Here is a 21,203-nt window from a genome sequence, read left to right as displayed (position 1 = left end):
CGTTACTTTTATATCTTTGGAATTTGTGTGAATTCTGAACTTCATAGAGTGGTATAGGGATTAGAAATGATCTTATGGATTGTAACAGATGGTTCTAAAATCTGGATACCATATATCTCCAAAGACAACATCCAGTCCGTTCTCTTCCTAGTCAAGTACTGTAGATAAACTAGCTATGATCAACCCACTAAAAAATAAATTGCTACTAGCGTTTTCCAAAGCATAAACCTTCACTTTACACCTTAGATTGCAAGGATGAAGGGGAAGAGAACCAGTTACTGCCCATGTTCCATTTATTGTTCATTCCGTGCTTACCCAACCCTGCAATCACTAACTTAAAGAAATAAATAAAATGATGATTAAAAGCCTGTAAATAAATATATCATGTACTAATAGCCTTCCAGTTGTATCCTGAGTAGTTACAATTTTTGAATGACTATTGAGACATTTGTGTGTAAGTATTGACAATTTTGAAGGTGGTTGCAGTGCAAGGTTACTGAGACATCTTTAAGTAACTATCAGGTGACACTTTGAAATAAACATTTGTTTGACCCTTGTATGCAAAACAGATTCTATAGTGTGTTGTTACTACTCAGAAGCCAAAACATTAGCTAAGTAGCATAGGGAGACAGAGAAAAAATTGTCAAAAACTGATGTAACATTTAGATCTGTGGGTGTGTGAAGTTAGCTTTAACAGTTGCTGGTACAGTTCGCTTACGGAGTTCTTAATTCTGGCCTAAACCAAAATTCATAGCACTCTCCTTCAGTTTAGGCTTTGCGTTGGAAGATTATGTCTATCTTTCCTGATTGTCTATGTATAATCTTTGTAAAGTTACTTCTGTAAAATTATGTACACAGAAATTCTACGTCAGATATGGATTTGCTTATCATGCTATCCATTCTATGGGTGGTTATTACTCTCTCTTTGTTTGATTCTGTTAATAATACCACTTTTAATTTTCTTTGCAATTCTGCATTATTTCAATTTTCTACCTTTGTAGATAGAGAAACCAAGAATCTGAGAATCAGGAAAGTAGAAGATAGTACTACTAATATATTTTGATTGTTTCTTAATAATGCAGTTTTCTTTTCATTTCAGCAGTATTTCAAATTTGTGCTTTTGTAGATAAGAGAAATAGAAGCTGAGAACCTGAGGCTGAAAGAAATAGAAGAGAGAGCACTTTTTGAAGCTGCAACAGAAAATAATAATGAAGCAAGCAATATGAAAGAACCCAATGGCAATGGAAGTAGAAAGCATCTTAGTCATTTGGAAGGTGAAGATTGTTACAGCTCTGAACTGGGAGATGTCTTCGAAAAAAAGGGGAAAATCCTTAGCGACTATCTACTTGGCAGAGGGAGAAGTTTTCCTAGCTATGAGAGCAGAGCTGTGGGTATAGATCCTCTCCTTGAAGATAAGATGAAATTGTCGGGTCATTTCTCATTCACAAAGAAACGAGAAATAAATGATAAAGTGATCTACCAATGGAGAGGAGCTGCAATAGCACAAAGTACTTTCAGTGCCTGTCTTTCCCTTCTTGTTGGCATGATAACGTGGGAGGCTCAAGATCCTTGCATGCCACTAGTAATTGCTCTGTTTATCGTGGTAGGCATGTCCTTGAATAGTGTTGTAAAATTCTTCTCAAGAATTGAAAACAGGCCCGGTTCTGATGCTGTTGCTTTGTTGAGCTTCAACTGGTTTATTCTTGGAACTCTCGCATATCCAACACTACCAAATGTCGCTCGTTTACTGGTCCCTTGGCTTTCTGATTTTGGGCATCGAACGGCCAACTGGTTTGGATTTAAACTGTAGAATATTGTACAGAAGTTTTTTTGTTCCCTTTCACGGTATTAATATGCTCTTATTTATGGATACTAGCATAACATGTCTCCTTTCTAAGCTCATGTATGTATTTGGGGAGTGCAGCAGAACATATTTTTCCTTTCTAAAATCATATATGTCCCTTTTCTCCATTTCATATATCACGGAAACCTACTGATTTGTAAAGGACTCTTGTAAACGATAAACTAGTCCCTCAGATTGTTGTGGGATTCCCGTTTCTTATGTTTAGCAGACTTGTACGGACCAATACCCAAGTTTTCTTTAGTTTATGCTGTTATTTAGGCAAGCAATGGTTTAATCTATTGGGCTCTGACTATGATCTGAGGATTGTTCTCAGAATGGATAGGATGTATCAAAGCAATGGGACATCACATCAGTTTCATCTTTTTGCCACTTTGTGTACTCTTGTCAATGCAGTTACATTTTGGCTAGCTAATACTGCAGTCAGTTTTATTAAGGGTAGTCATAGTTTTGGTGAGAATTTCTTAATTCTGGATTGGATACTAGCATGCAGGGAACAGTTTGTTATTCCTCAGCCTGAGAGAAAGAAGTTCAACTAAAAACTCTTTTCTGGGTTAAATTTTTTGGTAGATTTCTCTCACATTGTTGGATGGAGAACACTTGTTTGAGCAGCAATGGTCCTGCTATGCATTCTGGCAGCTAATGCTAGGTGTGCGCACATAGCATAAGCGTATTGATTGTCCTATTTTCATGGACGGAAGCATTCCTGCTAGGAGCTAAATTGCTATTTAGTTTCCGAAGCTTATGTGCATTCACTGGAACTGGTTAGTTCTGAAGTCCTTTTCTCTATAAGCAGAGAACCCTGAGATTCTATTGCATCAAGAATGTTTGGGGCATCTAAGACTAAATGAAAAAGAACAAAAACTGTTGAAAATGGAGAGAAATTTAAGAGAAAACTGAAACTTAAAGGAGTACCACCACGTCCAATAATTGTACACTACATGTATCCCACGAAAAATAAGCTTTTGAGTTTTAGTCAGTAATAAATTTTAACGAGGTAAAAAAAAATTATATTTTACTACTGAATGTTTAATTAGTATTGAACAACAACGAGGAACAATTATTTATTGGTACATATTTAATTTCAATATACCCCAAGTCAGCACAAAATTACATAAATTTTACAGTTATCACAATATGGAAGTGCCCCAAATTTATAATAATATAGGATATTTACATACAAAGATACACACTTAAATGATCAAGTATCAGTTTTATCACACATCCTCCCACACTTCCTCTTAAATAAACGATACAAAATAATTCAACTATAAAATTGAATTTATTCAAAGCTGCCTTACAATTTTACTACCAATCACACATCCTCCCACACTTAATCTTAAATAAACGATAGAAAATGATTCAACTATAAAATTGAATTTATTCAAAGCTGCCTTACAAATCAAAATGACTAAGTACAGTATAAAATTATAAAAACCAACCATTACAAGTCAATTGGAGTGTTTATATAAAAATAATTTTCATTATAAATCCTTTGTTTATAATATTAGAGAATACAAATTATACTTTTTTAATACAAAGTGGGCCACGCTGGAAGTTAAGACCTCCTATATGAAGGTCACCCTAATTTACTACTAGACCTCATATAAATTATAAAAATTATAAATTATCTACTGTTATTAATCAAAACAATTCAAGTTTTAACAAAATAATATTATCCGTTTTTTAATTATATCATATTTACTTCTCCTTGCATCTTATCTTCTCATTTTTGTTAAGCCATCAAACTTATGCTTGCCACATATGCAATATAGGAAGCTTATCAACAATATTCTCAATGTTCAAAGCGTTATGCATGTATTCCTTCGAATTGTATGTACATATTTGAGTATATTATATCTATGTTCATAGATGCATAAATGTATGCGTGTTTATGTATTTACATACATATTCATGTATATGTATCAATGTGTATGTAAACAAGTGCAAGCATACAAATTTTCATACATTTTATTGTTGACAATAAATGATTTTTGCTCGTACTTTGTGGTATTTTTTTATTTTTATCATTCATCTATAAGCATCGAAGGTTAATTGAAACAAATTTTTTTTGCTTTATAAAGTAAAATCATAACACCTTACACAATAAAATCATAACATGTAAAATAAATAGAACGTTGTGTGGTTTTATTTAGAACCCCTAAATTAGAATCATGTAGATATTGTGTCGATTTCTTTGACTTGTTTCAGGATTACACATCATATATGTAACTCAAAATTTGTGAGACGTCTACCCATCATTTCCCTTTATAGTTTGAAGATAATGACATGGACTCCTCTATTTTACTCCACTATATGTGTTTTGTTATATTGCGAGCTAATTTTAATCTGATTTGAGTATACATTTGTAATTCCATTTTTTTTTAACACTTCAAACATTATACATCATGCATTGAATCTTTGACCTATCATTTTTTTGTACAATTTGTAGACAATGATACAAGCTAACATATTTTCCTCTACTTATATATTTTGTATCACTCTATGGATGTCATGTAGGGTTTCATTATATTGCCAAATAATTTTAGCACTCGTCAAATAATTATATGTGATCAAGTTTCACAAATGTCACACAAATATATACATCCTATATAGATATGCCTCAATTTTATCGATTATGTACACAAATTTATGTTCACACAAACACTCACACTCACCCCTAATTGAAAGCCGGTCATATGTGGCTTTTGAAGGATTGGTAGTTGGCCACAAAATCAATCTACACCTGATAGAGACATGACTTCGAGTGAAGCCTTTACTGCAGGATGTAAAAGGACATGGAACAAAAAATGACAGAGTTACAATTAAAGGTGATACACATTACATTGTAGTAGAGACCTCATTATAGATGTAGGGTTACAGTGAGAATCAACGTAATGGCAGTGTGTCAAATTATAATATATATATACAACCTCCCCATTGAAACAAATAGCATATTGGGTGCAAAGACAACCACCAAATGTCAGATTTTTCCACCATAAAAAAACCAACAAGAAACCCTAGATGTTCAATCAACATCTATGAGGGTACAAAAAGTACAATGGGTATGAGTTTTTTAGCACAACCTAGCCAATCAAATCATATGAAAGAAGCAAAACAAAATATTGGAGCATAAAATTTTTTTACTACGGATGAAGTCCACCCTTTTTATGTCATCAAACAAAATGAAATATTGAAGCGTAAACAAATTTTACTATGGATCAAGTCCACCCTTTTTATGCCATCCGTGGGTCATTCATTACTTTATGAATACAAAATATTGGGACCAACATAGTGTTGTGAGTTGACAGGAGGAAAATGGTAGAAGGGACCAAGTTGTTGACTTTGTGTCATGCACACAAGAGGATATTAATAAACAAGCTCAAAAAATAATGTTTTGAGACTTGAAGTGTAGAGAGTACAATTAAAAATATACAGAGGTTATTTGAGAGTGCTTTGTCTTTGTAGGTAGTCACAAAATTAGTATCAAAAGGCAACATTGAAATGCGTAATGAATAGGAGATTCAAAAGAAGAGAATTGAGTTGCGATAATGTAAAAAGAAGTAGATGAGAGAAAAGGCATTACATAAAATATACCTACTAATATTGAAAGCAATCAACTTGGAGAAGCAAGAAAACAAGAATAGAGGAGAGGGAGATTTGACATTAGAACAACTTTGAAGACAAATGAGAAGAAAGCTCAAAAACTTCTAGGAAAGAAAAAAATGAGAAAAAAATGAGAGTTCAATAGTTTCATATGTATGTATGTATGTATGGATTATACATATATAAACATAAATATTTACAAACACACACTCACACACACGCACACGCACACGCACACGCACGCGTGCACACACACATTTATTGATGTTTATTTATATAGATATGTACACATATATAGACTCAGGAAAAGAGAGAATATATTATGATAGATAAGAAACATGTGGCCAACATATATTAATTGATAAAATGCATACAAACATAGTATAATAGATAAGAAAGTTATAATAATAGATGCTATGTATTAGTCATTGCCAAAGTAAAGTCATAAATACTTTACTTGTGGTATGCATTTGATACTTCTATGTATCTACTACAAGTCATCACATGCCTTCCAATATAGTTTGGTGCAATTGAGAATCCAACTTAAATATATCTAATTATCCCGACAGATATGCTTTCTTAACAACAATAAAGTCAAAACAACAATGCATTATTAGAAAATTCTCCCAATATAGTTCATTGCACTAAAAACACAATTTCCTTGAAATTGGGATCATTAACATTCTCTTTTTGGTTCTCGACACTCTCACATACCCACTAATAATTATAACAGTGGGGTTTAGTAACATATTACACCAATTATCCTTACAAAATTGCATGCAAAACAATAAATTCATATGCTAGAAAACAAACACATGCATCATATGCCCCTAAATGCATTTGGAAAGATGTTAAAGCTTTCTACACTAATCATGCCCAAGGTAGAGGTGGGACAACTATTCTGGTTAGTTCTAAATAAACTAAGTCCATTATGGAGTGTGGTGTATCTTCCTATAAGATGATGGCATGGATCTCTCTTGAATTTCAAGATAAGGAAGTACGGATCTGTTTCATTTATGCTCCAAATGAATTCTATAACAGAGCCAACTTGTGGAATTGAATGTGCCAGTTAAAAGATATACCTTGGATTATGACGAGGGATTTCAATATGGTTGAGAGACAACTAGACAAGTCAGGATGGAATAGGTTTGAATGGAAGAATGAGGAGAGATTTTTATGGAAAGTTTTTCAATAAGTTCAAACTATTTGAACCCCTAGCTGGGAATATAAGTGATCATAAAGGAATTTGGTTCACATGGACTAACTTCTAGAAAGGCACCAAAAGGATCTACAATTGACTGGACAAGTTCTATATTAGTAAGAAATTCTTCTCCTTCAGTAGAACTAGCGAGGGAGATAGTGTCCAAGCTTATCCTTTTACACTATTTGATCATAATCCAATTGTTGTATCAATATTCTCGCTTAACCAACCTAGAATGGTTGAATCCAATACTTCAGGGTTTTCTCTCAACACCTCACTACTTAATGATGAAGGAGTGTGATGGGACTCAAAATTGCATTCCCGATTTGGGTACCATTTCAAATTTTTGAGTCATTTTGACCCCACATGAGTGCATTTAATGCATGTGTACCAAACTGTCCTATTGAGGCCTATGAAGTGTTTAATGTTTCTAGGACTTTGCATTCAGTATATCCATGCATCTCGTGAAGATAAATTGTCATTCCGAGTCATTCTATGAAGTTGCGTTTTGAGCAATGTTCAAATCTGCATTATTGCTCTAGTGTCAAACAACGATAGGAAGCCTAGTTTGCATTTGAATATCTCGCACCCAGTAATGTTTTATGACTTTCCATTTTAGGAGTTTTTAATGCACATACACGAGAACCTATATTTTAGATTTTGAGTCATTTCGACATGTTTTGACTAGGTTTTGAATCCCTCAAAGTTGGTCATTTATTGTTGTCATGTTGATGTAAATTGTTCAAAATTCTGGGAGGCCTTGTTTGATTGGTTGTAACTTTGACCTAGTTGACCAAAGTGAGAAAATTCCTATTGCATTTCATTCTAGAGGCCAGATACTTATTATGTTTTAGATTTGAGCTTATGACGAATCCGTTTGATCAGTTTGCTAACGCGATTCCAAATGCAATTTGTAAAGTTTTACTGGTGTCAAGAAATGTAGATTGATCGGTACCCCTGTTCAGGATGACATAACTCTGAATCCATGATTGTTTAAACCAAATGGATTGTACCACTGTGTTCTACCCTAAAAATTCTTTAAGTGTGTCAGTTTTCAAGTTTTGATGAATGCAAAACAATATTCCCCTGAGAACTAAAAGTATGCTCCTTATTCATCGTGCATTTCTCATTTTCATATTTTCATTATAGATAAGATAAGATAAAATAAGATAAGAAAATGGGTGATGTGTATAGAAGAAATCTGCATTTTTAATGGCTGTGGTAGTGAGGAGGAAGCGTATTGCCATTGGGGAGTTAGCAAACTTGATAGAGTAGCATGAGGAGAAGTCGAAAGAGTTGTGAAGAAGCAACTCTGTATGTAGGACCATGATTGTGGGTTTATCAGCTAGATAAGAAGCTCATGGATGAGGCATTGGTGAATAGTTGAAGCTCAACAGGACAGTGAGGAGTGTGGTGAGTATGTAGAAGAAAACAACAAAAGAAGCATGGAGAATCATTATTTTTTTGCAGGGTTATGCGAGATATGGTGCAAATGTTTTGTCCGGCATGTATGGCGATGTAGCACCCAATACTATTTTTATATGTGAAGGGTTATTGTGTACAGTGTCTTAAGCATGGGGAGCTTTTGAGGAAAAGGCGACTTGTACTTAGGCGTGGGGCCCAGGACTATATATGAAATGAGTTAATTTTAAATACCCATGTGCACGTTGACTGATGATGTGGATTGAAAATCAAAACATGACATGTGGACAACTTGACATCAAAAATAGACACGTGGCATCCAGATGGGCAAATTGCAAGGCGACACATGGCACAGAAAATGGGGAGCAGTCATGTGGCAACTTCAAAATCAATGCTCAAGATCATGACATGTGGCAGGATTGGACGGTTCACATTTCCTCACAAAATGAAGATGTAGGGTCATTAGGAAAAGTGGGGAAGTGTCATGATGATACGTGGCACTTAGTGGTGATGTGGTAGATTTTGGAAGCACTTCACCAAATGGTGACACGTGGCACAATCCGATGACTGGTGCATCCCAAAAAGATGAAGATGTTCAGAAGATAAGGAAATCAAGGAAGCATGAAGGTGCCACGTGGCAGTGGGCCATGTAGTGATGACAGAACAATTCTAGCCAATCAGAGGATGTCATGTGGCAATGACACGGCAGGGTGCCCAGTAGGTGATGACATGGCACAATGACCATGCATAGAAGATCTAAATAGAAGTTGCCATCTGGTAGTGTGTTAGGCAACAAGTGGCAGACTAGTGGAAAAAGTAGAGGGTGCCACAGGGCGCCCAAGTGGCAGATGACAACACAACAACCATCTAATCACATCGTGACACATGTCACATGAGTCAAACTTGAGTTGACCCAGATTGAATTCGGAGGGAAAATTATGATTTCATAAAATAATATTTTTTATTCTATTTCAAGTTTTAAACATGCAAGGCCATTTTAAATAACAAAAGGTTTTATAATAAAGTTTGAACCTTAGGTAAAGGTTAAAATTTTGCAAAATTATGGGGTTGTTATGCATTTCTGAACCTGATCTTCAATTGGATGTCCTAGGCATCGTCGATAAGCCAATATAGAACCATCATATACTGTTGGAAAGGTCTCAGAATGAACTTTCCAGATTTGTAGTTTTTTTTTGTCTAGGATCTCATATATTTGAGTTATTTAGAGTTTTGTCCTAGGTAGTCATTTTTCAATGACATTCAGGTACAACAGTTCGAATCTAATTTTTGGCAAAATGATGAACTAAGTGTGCACCAAGGTTGGTAGGGATGTAGTTGGTGATGGGTTTTCATCTCTAAATCAATTTAGTAGAAGATTTTATTAGAATTTTAGATGCATACTTGATGTTTTTGTCCGAATAAGGTTTCTCATTAGTTAGAGGAGATATTTTGGGTTTGTTGGAGCACAATTATGAGATTCCTTTCAGATTTTGGTTATAGAGAGAAAAGAGATGCTTTGCAGTAGCAAGGGATGGAGATTCAAGTGGACATGTGTCACTTCCTGATCAGATCCAATTTCTTCTTTCTTTCCTATATCTTTCTCTTTCTCTCTCATTGTAAGGATTGGTTCCAATTCTTGGACATTTTCCATTGTTGTGATACCACAAGGATGGTTCTAGTTAGGTCGAAATTTCTATCATGACTATGATTCCACCATTCAACATTTCTCTCATGTAATGAACAGCAAGTAATGAGAATACAGATAGTTCTAGTCTATTTAGTAGTTTTATATTTCAATTTCATGCATCTTACTGTATTTGTTTCAAGGAAATGAATAAAAGTGCAACAAGAAGTTAATATTTTGTCTGAATCTTGTCTCTTGTTCATGTTGTTTGTGATCTTTTGTGTTTTGTGAACAAAGAGCACAAAAATTAGTTACAATCTATTCTAGGTTGTATGTGTTGATATTATTTTCTTGTGATTCAAGGAATCATGTAAAGGCTTAGTCTATCATCATAGGGTTGCAGATTTCATGAAGGGATAGGTTGAGTATGAGAATCAGAAATGATGTAGATGTCTAATTCACAAGGTGAATGGATTGATTAGGAAGTCTTGATACATGAAATGTCTCAATGATTTCTAGAGAAGTATGTCAGTGATTTGTGGGATTGCCCAATAGATAAGGCACTGATTAGCTACAGGATCAAAGTGTTATGTTGTTCATATCATGGTTTTGCTGAAATCAATCTTTATAGTCAAAATCCTTTTCCCTTTTTGTTGAAGAGCTGAAACGTGTTACCATCACTTGGCTTATCTAGTTCATATGTCGCAATTCTAGCTATTTCATGTTTATATTGTCTACATAGGTTTTACAAGATTAAGGGTATTATCTGATTTGCTAGATTCAAGTGTATGCTTTACCACTAGTACCATATGAATGAATCTAAGTTACACTGCCTAGGTTTTGCAGAGCCTAAAATAGAAGAAGGGTCTTGCCTTATAGTTGGACTTGGTGTCTAAACAGGTATGTTGTAGATGGGAAGTAGCTGCCCTAGATGTATCTTGTTCTCATTGGGGATTTTTGAAACATGACATTTTAAAACTCCAACAGAGTGAACTCAACCACTTTCTTGATTAGATGGTACAATCTTAGCATTGTTCAACACCTTGATGCTATTAGCAAATGGAAAGTTTTGGTTGACAATTGGAAAAACCTTTTTCAAACTATAGATAAGAAAAAAGAATCTAGTAGATGTAGAGTCTGTGATTCAAAATGATCCCTCCAATGCCCATGCTCACAATGGTTTAGTGACTACTAGATATTCTTCAAGGAGAGTTCAGAAATATAAAATCAAAGGTGCTCAAACCAAAGCTAGGATTAATTAGTTAGAACATGGAGATAAGGGGTCCAAGTATTTCTTCCAACTTTTGAAGAGTAAAGAGGCTAGGGATAAAATTGAAGTGATTTTGGAGGAAGATAGAACACTACCAAACCAAGATGATATCCTCAATGCCTTCTCCAAATTCTATGCTCACTTATTCAGTACAGAAGATAATGGGCCTGCAATGGAGGAGGAGAGGAGCATGATTTGTAAACTTATTCCTATCAAAGTGAAACAAGATAATAGGGACAGGTTAAGTTTACAAATTTCAAATGAGGAAATTACTAATGCAATCATGCAAATGAGTAATAATAAAACCCCTAGACCCAATGGTATCCCAGTTGATTTCTACAAGGAACACATTGACTAGATCTGGCAAGATTTCCTCTAGATGAATGGACATGCCATACAAATAGGTACATTAGACTCAAACATTAATAAAGGACTAATTAAGCCCATCCCTAAAGATGGGGATAAAACCTTGATAAATAACTGGACTAGACCAATAACTATACTCAATGTGTTATACACGATCATGTCAAAATCCCTAGCCCTAAGGGTTAAATGTATTCTACCCAGTGTCATTTGTCTACCCAGGGAGATATATCTTAGAGATCCTCATCACCTACTTATAAGCCATGGACTAGACTAAATGTTTAGAACACAAAGCAACCATGTTTTTAATTGATTATGAGAAGGCTTATGACAGGGCATAGTTGAAGTTTATAGTCATGATGCTTGAATGTCTTGGATTCCCTAAATTCTTTTTAAAATTGGTCTTTGTACTCATGAAAGATGCCACTACATCAGTTGAGATCAATGGAACAAGATCTAATGAATTTCCCTTATCCATATCCATTTTTCAAGGATTCCCTTCATCCCCCTCTTTCTTTGTGTTAGCAATAAACTACCTCCATTACATTCCCAGGGATGACTCCCTCTCTCCTAAAGTTAAGGGGATAATTCTACCCAACCAGGTTGAAATCTCAAATGTCCAATTTGTTAATGATACTTCACTTCTTATTAACTTTTTGAAAGTAATGTGGAGCACCTTATACTTAAATTAGACCTATTCTGCAAAGCATCTGAAATCAAGATATATATTACCAAGTCCATAATATTAGGGTGGGAAGAGAATCCTTCCAGTTGGTATAGCAGATTTGGTTTCTCTTAGGGTGGCCCTAATCATTTGGTTAGATACCAATTGGTATAGCAGATTTGGTTTCTCTTGGGGTGGCTCTAATCATCTAGTTAGATATCTTGGGACACCCTTCCCCATCTGATTAAATCTCAACATCATGTAGAACTGGGTTAAGAGAAAGATTGAGAAGAAGCTCTGGAAGTGAAACAACAACTATCTATCCCTTGCTAGCAAGATCCACGTTTTCCAAAATATTTTGTTAGCATTCACTATGTACTATTCTTTAGGTTGGATTTTAACTAGACTCAAATGAATTATGTGGTAAAGATCACAAGGAACTTCTTGTGGTTGAATGCTAAAGGTAAGAAGAAAATACATGTTGTTAATTGGGGTTGGTGTGTAAGATGGAAAGAAATCTGGGGTTTGGGTTTAAAGGACATCAGATGGCAAGGCATTGGAGTAAAAATTAAATGGGTGGCCAAAGCAACCCAGGGGAGGAACCTTGGGAAATATTGATTAGAAACAACATAACCAGGGGGGTGCCTTAAGAAGGGAAGACTTGGAAATGCCCACATATCCATGATCTCCTATCTGGTAAGTGGAAAATTAGAGTAGAAGGTTTGAAGTATTCAAGGCTATATGGAAAGGTTGGGAACATGTTAGAAAGTGGGTATCATGATCAAGAATAAATGATGACTACTTCAAGCTTTTTGGAGAGAGATTCCCTTGATGGAATCTAGAGATAAATGGAAAACCTTTTGCCTTAATACAAGGTTGTTCAGAAAGACTGTGGTGCAGACTGGACATCTCCAAGTTCAATAACCTTGTTAGTAATGGTTGTTTGATCCCTTTGGTAGAGATCTCCCTCAAGTTCATGTTACCCCTCACACAAATGCGAATCTATTCTATTCTAAGTGAGGCCTGGTCACATTGTAAACTACCTTTTGTTTCTAGAGGCACCATTGACAAATTACTATTACTAAGATGGTAGAATGGACCCCCACTAGATGTACAAAAGCTAAGTATATATACAATCTACTCTCTGATTATGATTTATTTGTTAATCACCTCAATAGTAAATAGAACACTCCTTATGACCAACCTTCTTGGACTAAATGCCTATACTCTGTTTAGAATAGACCCGTGGAACCCAAATCCAATGTTTTGTATGAAAAAGCTTGCTTCATAGCCCCCCTATTGTTAAATATGATGGTAACCTATACTTATGCTTAATTTGTCAACTACATGAATCACTAAACCATATCTTTTCTGATTGTCACTTTGTCAAAGGGGTTTTGAGCATGTTTGGTATAAACCTTGGCCATTGCATCTCTCTCTTCCATGTCATTTTTGGCTTCATCCCTAATTTATCTAAGCATTTAAATATCCTTTGGCCTACCTAATATTCTTTCTTGGTTTGACATTTGTGGATTCGTAGAAATTAGGGTATATTCAAGGGTAGATATAGGCTTCTTATTGGGTCTCTTTGAAGGATCATAATTATGTGCATGCATATGTGCATATGCAGGTTTCCATTTTCTTGAAAGTCAAAGGGTAGTAATTTCATACAATGGTTAAGGATCATGCTTACATTCTTAAGAGTGAAGGACTAGGATTTGAGATCTAGTCTAATGAAAGTAGAGAAGGTGATGCTGAGTGTTCATTGAAAGAGATGCTAGATCAGATAATTTGAAATAAAAGAATTACAGATCTTACAACTCTTGTTACTGATGCCCCAAGTGGATCGAAGAGAAATGCTTAGTCTACCCTTGCTGATCAAGCCACTCTTAGGCTAGAAACTCATAGGAAATTGTACTAAGGGATAATTTTAGAGATGTCGGTAATCAAGATAACAACATCATCATTGTTGGACAAGCTATACACAAGATGATTCCCAATAATGGTGTCAAGAAGGCAATCATCATTGTTCAAAAAAACTCTAAACTCAAAGATAGGAGGCGTACTATCATATTTATCAGCACTATCCCCAAGCCCCCTTCTATTCCAATGATAATCTTTCTTAGCAACCCCCAAAATGACATTAGAGTCGAGGGGCTGCATTTCAAATGGGCATATACCATAGAAAACATGGATGGTAGAATATTTTCTTAAGTTGTTACTTTTTTATTCAGTATTTTGATATTTTGATGTCCTGATGTTTAAGCAGGATGATTTGAATAGGCCTAGATCCATTTCATATTGTTCCTAGTAGTTAGGTTTTATTTTTAATTTTTTTTTTTTCTGGTATGCTAGTATGAATTGCATGATATTGTGGTAAAGTGACTTGACTTATATTTAATAGAAATGCATGCAAAATAGAGTAGAAATTGGAAAATAAAAAATGCCTAAAATATGACCAATTTTAATATTACACTTCATGCATGTTTGTAACACGTGTAACTAGATAGAAAGGACAAGCATGTGTGAATACACATACACACACACACACACATGCATATACACATACCTAAAAAAATACATACAATTCATTTATAATCAATGTAATAAAATGACTGATGAAAATTCTTGTATGAATACAATGCTAATATTTTCCTCTAAAGGAGTGCATGTGTAATGCTACAAACAACAAAAATGCTACTATTTACAAACTTGTAAGATTGCATTTGTAAAAAGTGTAAGTTGACATAAACATATTTAACACATGTATGTTGGAAATATAGGAGTAACTGAGAGGGGGGGGTGAATTAGTTACCACTAAAATAAATCCCAAATCCCTTAGATGTCAACAATAAAATTAGACTGAGAAAATTTATTGCTACTGTTACTCGATAAACACATAGAAAATGCTATAGCTTGGTAAATGTAGAGTGTGAATTACTTTTAGTTGTTCTTAAAATATTAATAGCAATTAATTTGCAAGCATAAGAGAAATAACATGCACACATGAGACACCAGGATTTAACGTGGAAACCCAATATGGAAAAAACCACTAATGTGAATAGTTACTATTTTTCACTCTTCTGAAGTGAGCCCTGTTAGGAGCCAACATGGTTAAAGGTTACAAAACACACTATTAGGTGTGACCTTGTTAGAGGATTTAATCACCCTGTTAGGAGTGGCCTTGCAAGAGGTCTTAAAAAAATTCAATGGAATTGCCACCTTGTTAGAGGATTTACAACTGGCTGTTAAACCAACACTGTTAAGAGATTTTAGATCATTGCTACAATAGTTAGATCATTGCTACAATAGTTAGAGTAACAATGAAATGACTTGATTGTGATGCAACTGAATTGCTAAACCCAAATCTCTATTCTGCTTAAACTTGATCCTTCTTGACCGAATAACACTTTTCTACTCTACAAGGATACCTACTTACCTTCAAGTTTGCTTCCACTATTTCCTTCTCAATTCAATCAACACACTTGCCACACACACACACACACACACACACACACACACACACACACACTAGAAATCTCAACTTGACCTTTTATTTATACCTTCCATATTGTCAAGTCGGCTCAATACAAATTAGAATGATCACTAATCATTACCATAGTCAGCTAGAACCAATACTTAAAATAATTAAGCTTCTCATGCCAAAACAAAAAAATTCTTTATTGAGACGATTTCCTGTGTTAACCAATAGAAGCTCGGTTAACACTACGAACTTGTAAAAATCCTTTGGTAACCGAGTGAATTTGGTTAGCACTAACTCTATCCAACTTTTCTTTGTTAACCATGTGAACTGAGTTAACACTGTTTTCTGCCATAATTTCCTTCGATGCTTGAGTGAGCTCAGTAGACACCGTTTTTGCAGAGTAAACTTTAGGAATGCTCGGTAGACAAGGAAAACTGTCTTGCTGACCAAGTGAGCTTGGTAAGCACTAACTAACAACTGATATGACATTTGTGTGACATCAAAGACAACACACAATTAGAAAATTGTATCCAACAATCTCCCTCTTTGGCATTGATGGAAACACAACATGTCATAACACAATGAAATTTGAGAACAAGATTTTCTCTAATAGAAAGTTTCACCCTCTTAGATTTTTCATAAAAAACTTCTTCTTTCATGTAGTAATCTCCCTTTGTGAAGGAATTATATAACTTCTATGACAATATACTTATCCCTTAAAAAGATATAAACAAATTTAAGAAAGATATGATAGCAATCTTCTCCCTCTTTGACAACACATGCCAAATTAGTATCAATGTACCTTGAGTACTAATTCATATGCAATATTCTCTTGACTATACTGCATCAACTGATTGATCTTTAACTTGGTTCCTATTGATGCATCATTAAAACTTCATTTAGTGGGCTTCAGACAGGGGAATGACCCCTAACTTACCTCTTAGATACAAGAATGCATCCTTAGGTAATGGCTTGGTGAATATGTCTGCAATTTGTTCTTTTGTATGGACATATTCCAATCGGATTTTTTTGGTCCTGCACCAATTCTATGACAAAATGATGTTTTGTAGCAATGTGCTTAGCTTTGGAATGCATCACTGGATTCTTTGATATGCTAATTGTGTTGGTGTTATCATAAAACATGACAACTGGTTCTTTGATCTTAGCCTTCATATATTCCAACAACTGTTTAAACCAAACAATGTTAGAACAATTTACTGCTATTACAACATATTCTGCTTCTGCCATGGATTGGGATGTGTAGTTTTGCTTCTTGCTTGTCCAAAATACCAACCTTTTACCAAGAAAGAATGTTCCACCACTTATGCTTTTTCTATCATCAAGATTTCCTGCCTAATCAACATCAGTGAATACCTTTAGGTCTAAGTTTCCTTCAAGTTTGTACCATAAACCATAGCCTTCAGTGCCTTTCAAATATCTCAAGATTCTTTTGATTTTCATCATATGATTTTGTCTGAGTTTAGCTGAGAATCTTGCCACTATCCCAACTACTAAGGAAATGTCATGTCTTGTACGAACTACATATTATAATTTTCCAATCATTGATCTATATAATGTCTGATCTAACTCTTTGGAGTCATCATCTTTTGTAAGCTTTAGTCCAGTGCACATGGGGGTTCCAACTAGTTTAGAATCTTCCATTCCAAACTTCTTGAGTATCTCCTTGATATACTTAGATTGAGTAATGTAGATACCATTCTTGCTCTACTGTATTTGTAATCCAACAAAGAATTTTATCTCACAAAACATGAACATTTCAAACTCTTTTGTTCATTTATTCTAAGAATTCTTTGCATAGATCATCATTCCCTGTAAATAGAGTATCATCCAAAAATATCTCTGCCAATAAAATCTTGTTGTCTAGTCCTTCATTGATATACAAACTATTGTTATTATTTGTTCTCTAAAAACCAATATGTATAAGGTAGTTATGTAACCTTTCATACCATGTTTTAGGAGCTTTTTTTAGACCATACAATGCTTTGTATAATTTGTAGACCATGTCCCCTTTGTCTGGATCAAAAAAACCTTCTGGTTGTTCAATGTAGACTTCTTCATCAAGAATACCATTGAGAAATGCAGATTTAACATCCATCTGATATACTTTGAATCCTTTGTGTGTTGTATATGCAAGTAGGGTCCTAAAACCTTCTAATCTTGCATTAGGAGCAAAAGTCTAACCATAATCAATTCTTTCTTCTTGAGAGTAGCCTTTACATACTAATCTGGCTTTGTTTCTTGATACTTTACCATCTTCATTCAACTTATTCCTGAATAGCCATTTTTTTCCAATCACATTTTTATCTTTAAGTCTAGGTACAAGGGTCCAAGTTTTGTTCTTCTCTATTTGTTCTATTTCTTCATTCATAGCCTCAATCCAACTTTCATTTTCCAATGCATCTTTAACAATTTTAGGTTCAAATTCAACAAGTAAACATGTACCTTTTAGCTTACTTCTTGTCATAGTACCTTCTGATTTATCTCCAATAATTTGATCAGGTGTATGATGCCTTCTGGCATACTTGGACAATACAGGTTCTTTTCCTTTTGAATGAATCACAATGCCTTCATTTTGAATCTCAAATTTTGGCTTGGGTCATTCAGACTTGGTAGGCATTGGCTCGGTAGCCTCAGAATGTGACTCGGGTCCCTATGACTCGGTTTAAACTTCTTGCAACTCAGTAGCTATGGAAGACTCAGGAGGTGAAGTCTCCTTATTGTTAAATGTGCTTGACAATGTATCAAGTTTGAAATAAAAAAATCTTTTGTAATCTTCTAGTTCCCTTTTGCTTTTTTCTTCAGTCTTTTTTGCAAACTCGTCAATTCTCACATGTGCACTTTCTATGATTTTATGAGTAGAAAACTTCAAACATTTATATGCCTTACTTCTGCAAGAATATCCTAAGAATATACCTTCATCAACTTTCACATCAAACTTACCTTTTGTAGAATCTTTCAAGATATAACATTTACTGCCAAATACTTTCAAGTAACTTACATTAGGTTTGTAGCCATACCATAGTTCATAGGGAGTTTTATGTGAGTCCTTCTTCAACTGTACTCGGTTCAGAGTATGAACTATAGTGTTGATGGCTTCCTTCTAGTATTTTATAGCAACATTCTTTTCAATCATTAGAGTCCTTGCACAATCCATGATGGATCTATTTCTTTTTTTAGCTATTCCATTCTGCTCAGGAGTACCAGGGGCTGATACTTGCCTTTTGATTCCTCTTTCAATGTAGAAATTATTGAATTCATTGGAGATGAATTCACAACCTCTGGCTAATATTAAGCATTTCAATCTTTTTCTTGTTTCCTTTTCTACTCTTGCTAGATACCATTTGAATTTTTCAAATGCTTCTGACTTTTCTCTAAGATACATAATAGTCATCAACAAAAAGAATAAAGAATTTTTCTTCACTATAACTTTCTATTCGAATGGGTTCACATAGATCAGTATGCACAATTTCCAAGATATCTTCAGATTGATAGTTTTTTCTCTTAAAACTAGTCTTTCCCATTTTGCCAATTTGACAATTTTTGCATAAACCAACATCTGGTTTCTTCAAACTAGGGATACCTCTTACTTTTCTAAATTTTCTTATCTTGACCATATTATCAAAGTTTACATGACAAAGTCTTCTATGCCATAACCAACTTTCTTCCATTTGAGCAACAAAACATGAGCAATCACCAATATCAAGATAAAATAGGTTACCTCTTGTTTGTTTGCCTGATCCAATTAGATTCCCTTTGTCATCCAGCAGTCTTGCCTTGCCATGCATGAATTCTACCTTGAATCTAATGTTGATTAGCTGTGCCACACTTAGCATATTATGTTTTAGTCCTTCAATCCAATAGGCATTGTCACATACAAATTCATTGGTTAATGAGATTCAGCCTTTCCTTTTTGTGCAACAAGGTTCATTGTTTCCAAACCTTAGACTACCTCCATCATAGTGTTCAAAGTGTTCAAATTTTGTTCTATCTCCAATCATATGATGTGAACATCCACTATCTATGATCCATGTATCATTTTTACTAACATGAGAGATAAGTGCCATCTTATCTTCTTCTTCATCAGATTCATCTTTTACAACAATGTATACTATCTCATCTTCACTATTATCAGAATCCTTAGCTATAAAGAAAGTTTTCTTACCTTTTTCCTTGTATGATTTGTGACTTTTCAAATCCTTTTTTCCTTTGTACTTGTGACTTTTCTTCTCATCCTTGCTCTCTTTTTTTGGGCACCTGGCAACAATATGACCAATTTCTTCACATGAAAAGTAGATTAAAGGAACTTTACCTTTGTACTTACCTCTACCTCTAGAATATTTCTTTGTAAGTAAAGCTTCAACAACTTCAAGATCACTATCAGAACTTTCCTCTATTTCCTCTTCACTTTCTGACTGAATGTCTTTTATTTTCTTGCCTTTCTCTTTGAGTGAAATTTTAGCTTCAAATGCAGACTCAATATTTTTGGAAGCTGGAAAATAATTGTCAAAGTTGTCTAGCTCAAAAGTTGTCAATCTTCCTACTAAGGCATCCAAACTTAACTTGTGATTTGGATCACACCCCTTTTCTTGAATAGCAGATACTCTAATTGCATAGATAGGAAGCAATATTCTGAGAACTTTACTTACAATAGTTTCTTCCTTGATTTCTCCTCCAGAAGCTCTGATTGCATTGGCACTAGATTTGATTCTTTCCACATATTTGGCAACATGTTCATCTTCTTTCATTCTCATCTGATCAAACTGTCCTCTAAGACTTTTTGCTTTGGCTCTCCTTACATTGTCATTGCCACCATAGATGTCCTTTAGCTTGTTCCACATATCAAAATCAGTTTTGCAGTCTTTAATCTCATCAAATTCATCATAGCTGACAGAAAATGCGATATCAATCATTATGATGTTATGGCTCTTTTTCTCAGCAAGATATCCAATAGATAATGTACCAGTAGGAGTTTTGTATTCTTCATCAAGGTATTTCAAGCCTAAATCATTGATGGTGGCTAGATGAAGTCTTTTAAGTCCTTGCCAAGCGAAAAAGTTGTCTTTGTTTAGCTTTGAAATCTCTCTCTTGTAAAACATCTTGATCTTTAGCTCAAGTCCTTGAAACCTTCCTGCAAGCACCAAAAGCTCTGATACCAATTTTTGGAAATATAGAAGGAGTAACTGAGAGGGGGGGTGAATTAGTTACCATTACAATAAATCTCAGATCCCTTAGATGTCAACAATAAAATTAGATTGAGAAAACTGATTGTTGCTATTACTCAGTAAACACATAGAAAATGTCGTAGCTCAGTAAATGCAGAGTGTGAATTACTTTTAGCAATTCTTAAAATATTAACAGTGATTAATTTGCAAGCATAAGAGGAATAACATGAACACATGAGACACTAGGATTTAACGTGGAAACCCAACAATGTAACTAGTTACTATTTTTCACTCTTTTGAAATGAACCCTATTAGGAGCCAACCCAATTAAAGGTTACAAAACACACTATTATGTGTGACCTTGTTAGAGGATTTGATCACCCTATTAGAAGTGGCCTTGCAAGAGGTCTTAAAAAAATTCAATGGAATTGCCAACTTGTTAGAGGATTTACAACTAGCTATTAAACCAACTCTATTAAGAGATTTTAGATCATTGCTACAATGGTTAGAGAGTAACAATGAAAT

General features: G+C 34.6%; 1 protein-coding gene across 7 annotated transcripts in view; it reads left to right on the top strand.

The window, feature by feature from the left end:
- LOC149574768 (coiled-coil protein) overlaps positions 1 to 2,233 on the top strand; it is a 106,827-nt gene extending 104,594 nt beyond the window's left edge. For all 7 annotated transcript variants that reach the window (XM_089814595.1, XM_089814597.1, XM_089814600.1 and 4 more), the window contains one exon: positions 1,127 to 2,233. In XM_089814595.1, coding sequence (XP_089670721.1) covers positions 1,127 to 1,810 — 684 coding nt within the window. In that variant the 3' untranslated portion in view covers positions 1,811 to 2,233. The remainder of the gene's footprint in view (positions 1 to 1,126) is intronic.
- Positions 2,234 to 21,203: the final 18,970 nt, after the last annotated feature.

This window comes from Cupressus sempervirens, chromosome 2, assembly GCF_028749045.1.
Source record: "Cupressus sempervirens isolate cs-2001-9-10 chromosome 2, ASM2874904v1, whole genome shotgun sequence".
NCBI lineage: Eukaryota > Viridiplantae > Streptophyta > Pinopsida > Cupressales > Cupressaceae > Cupressus > Cupressus sempervirens.
Note: the sequence above shows the minus strand (reverse complement) of the source record. Positions and strands in the feature narration are given on the sequence as shown.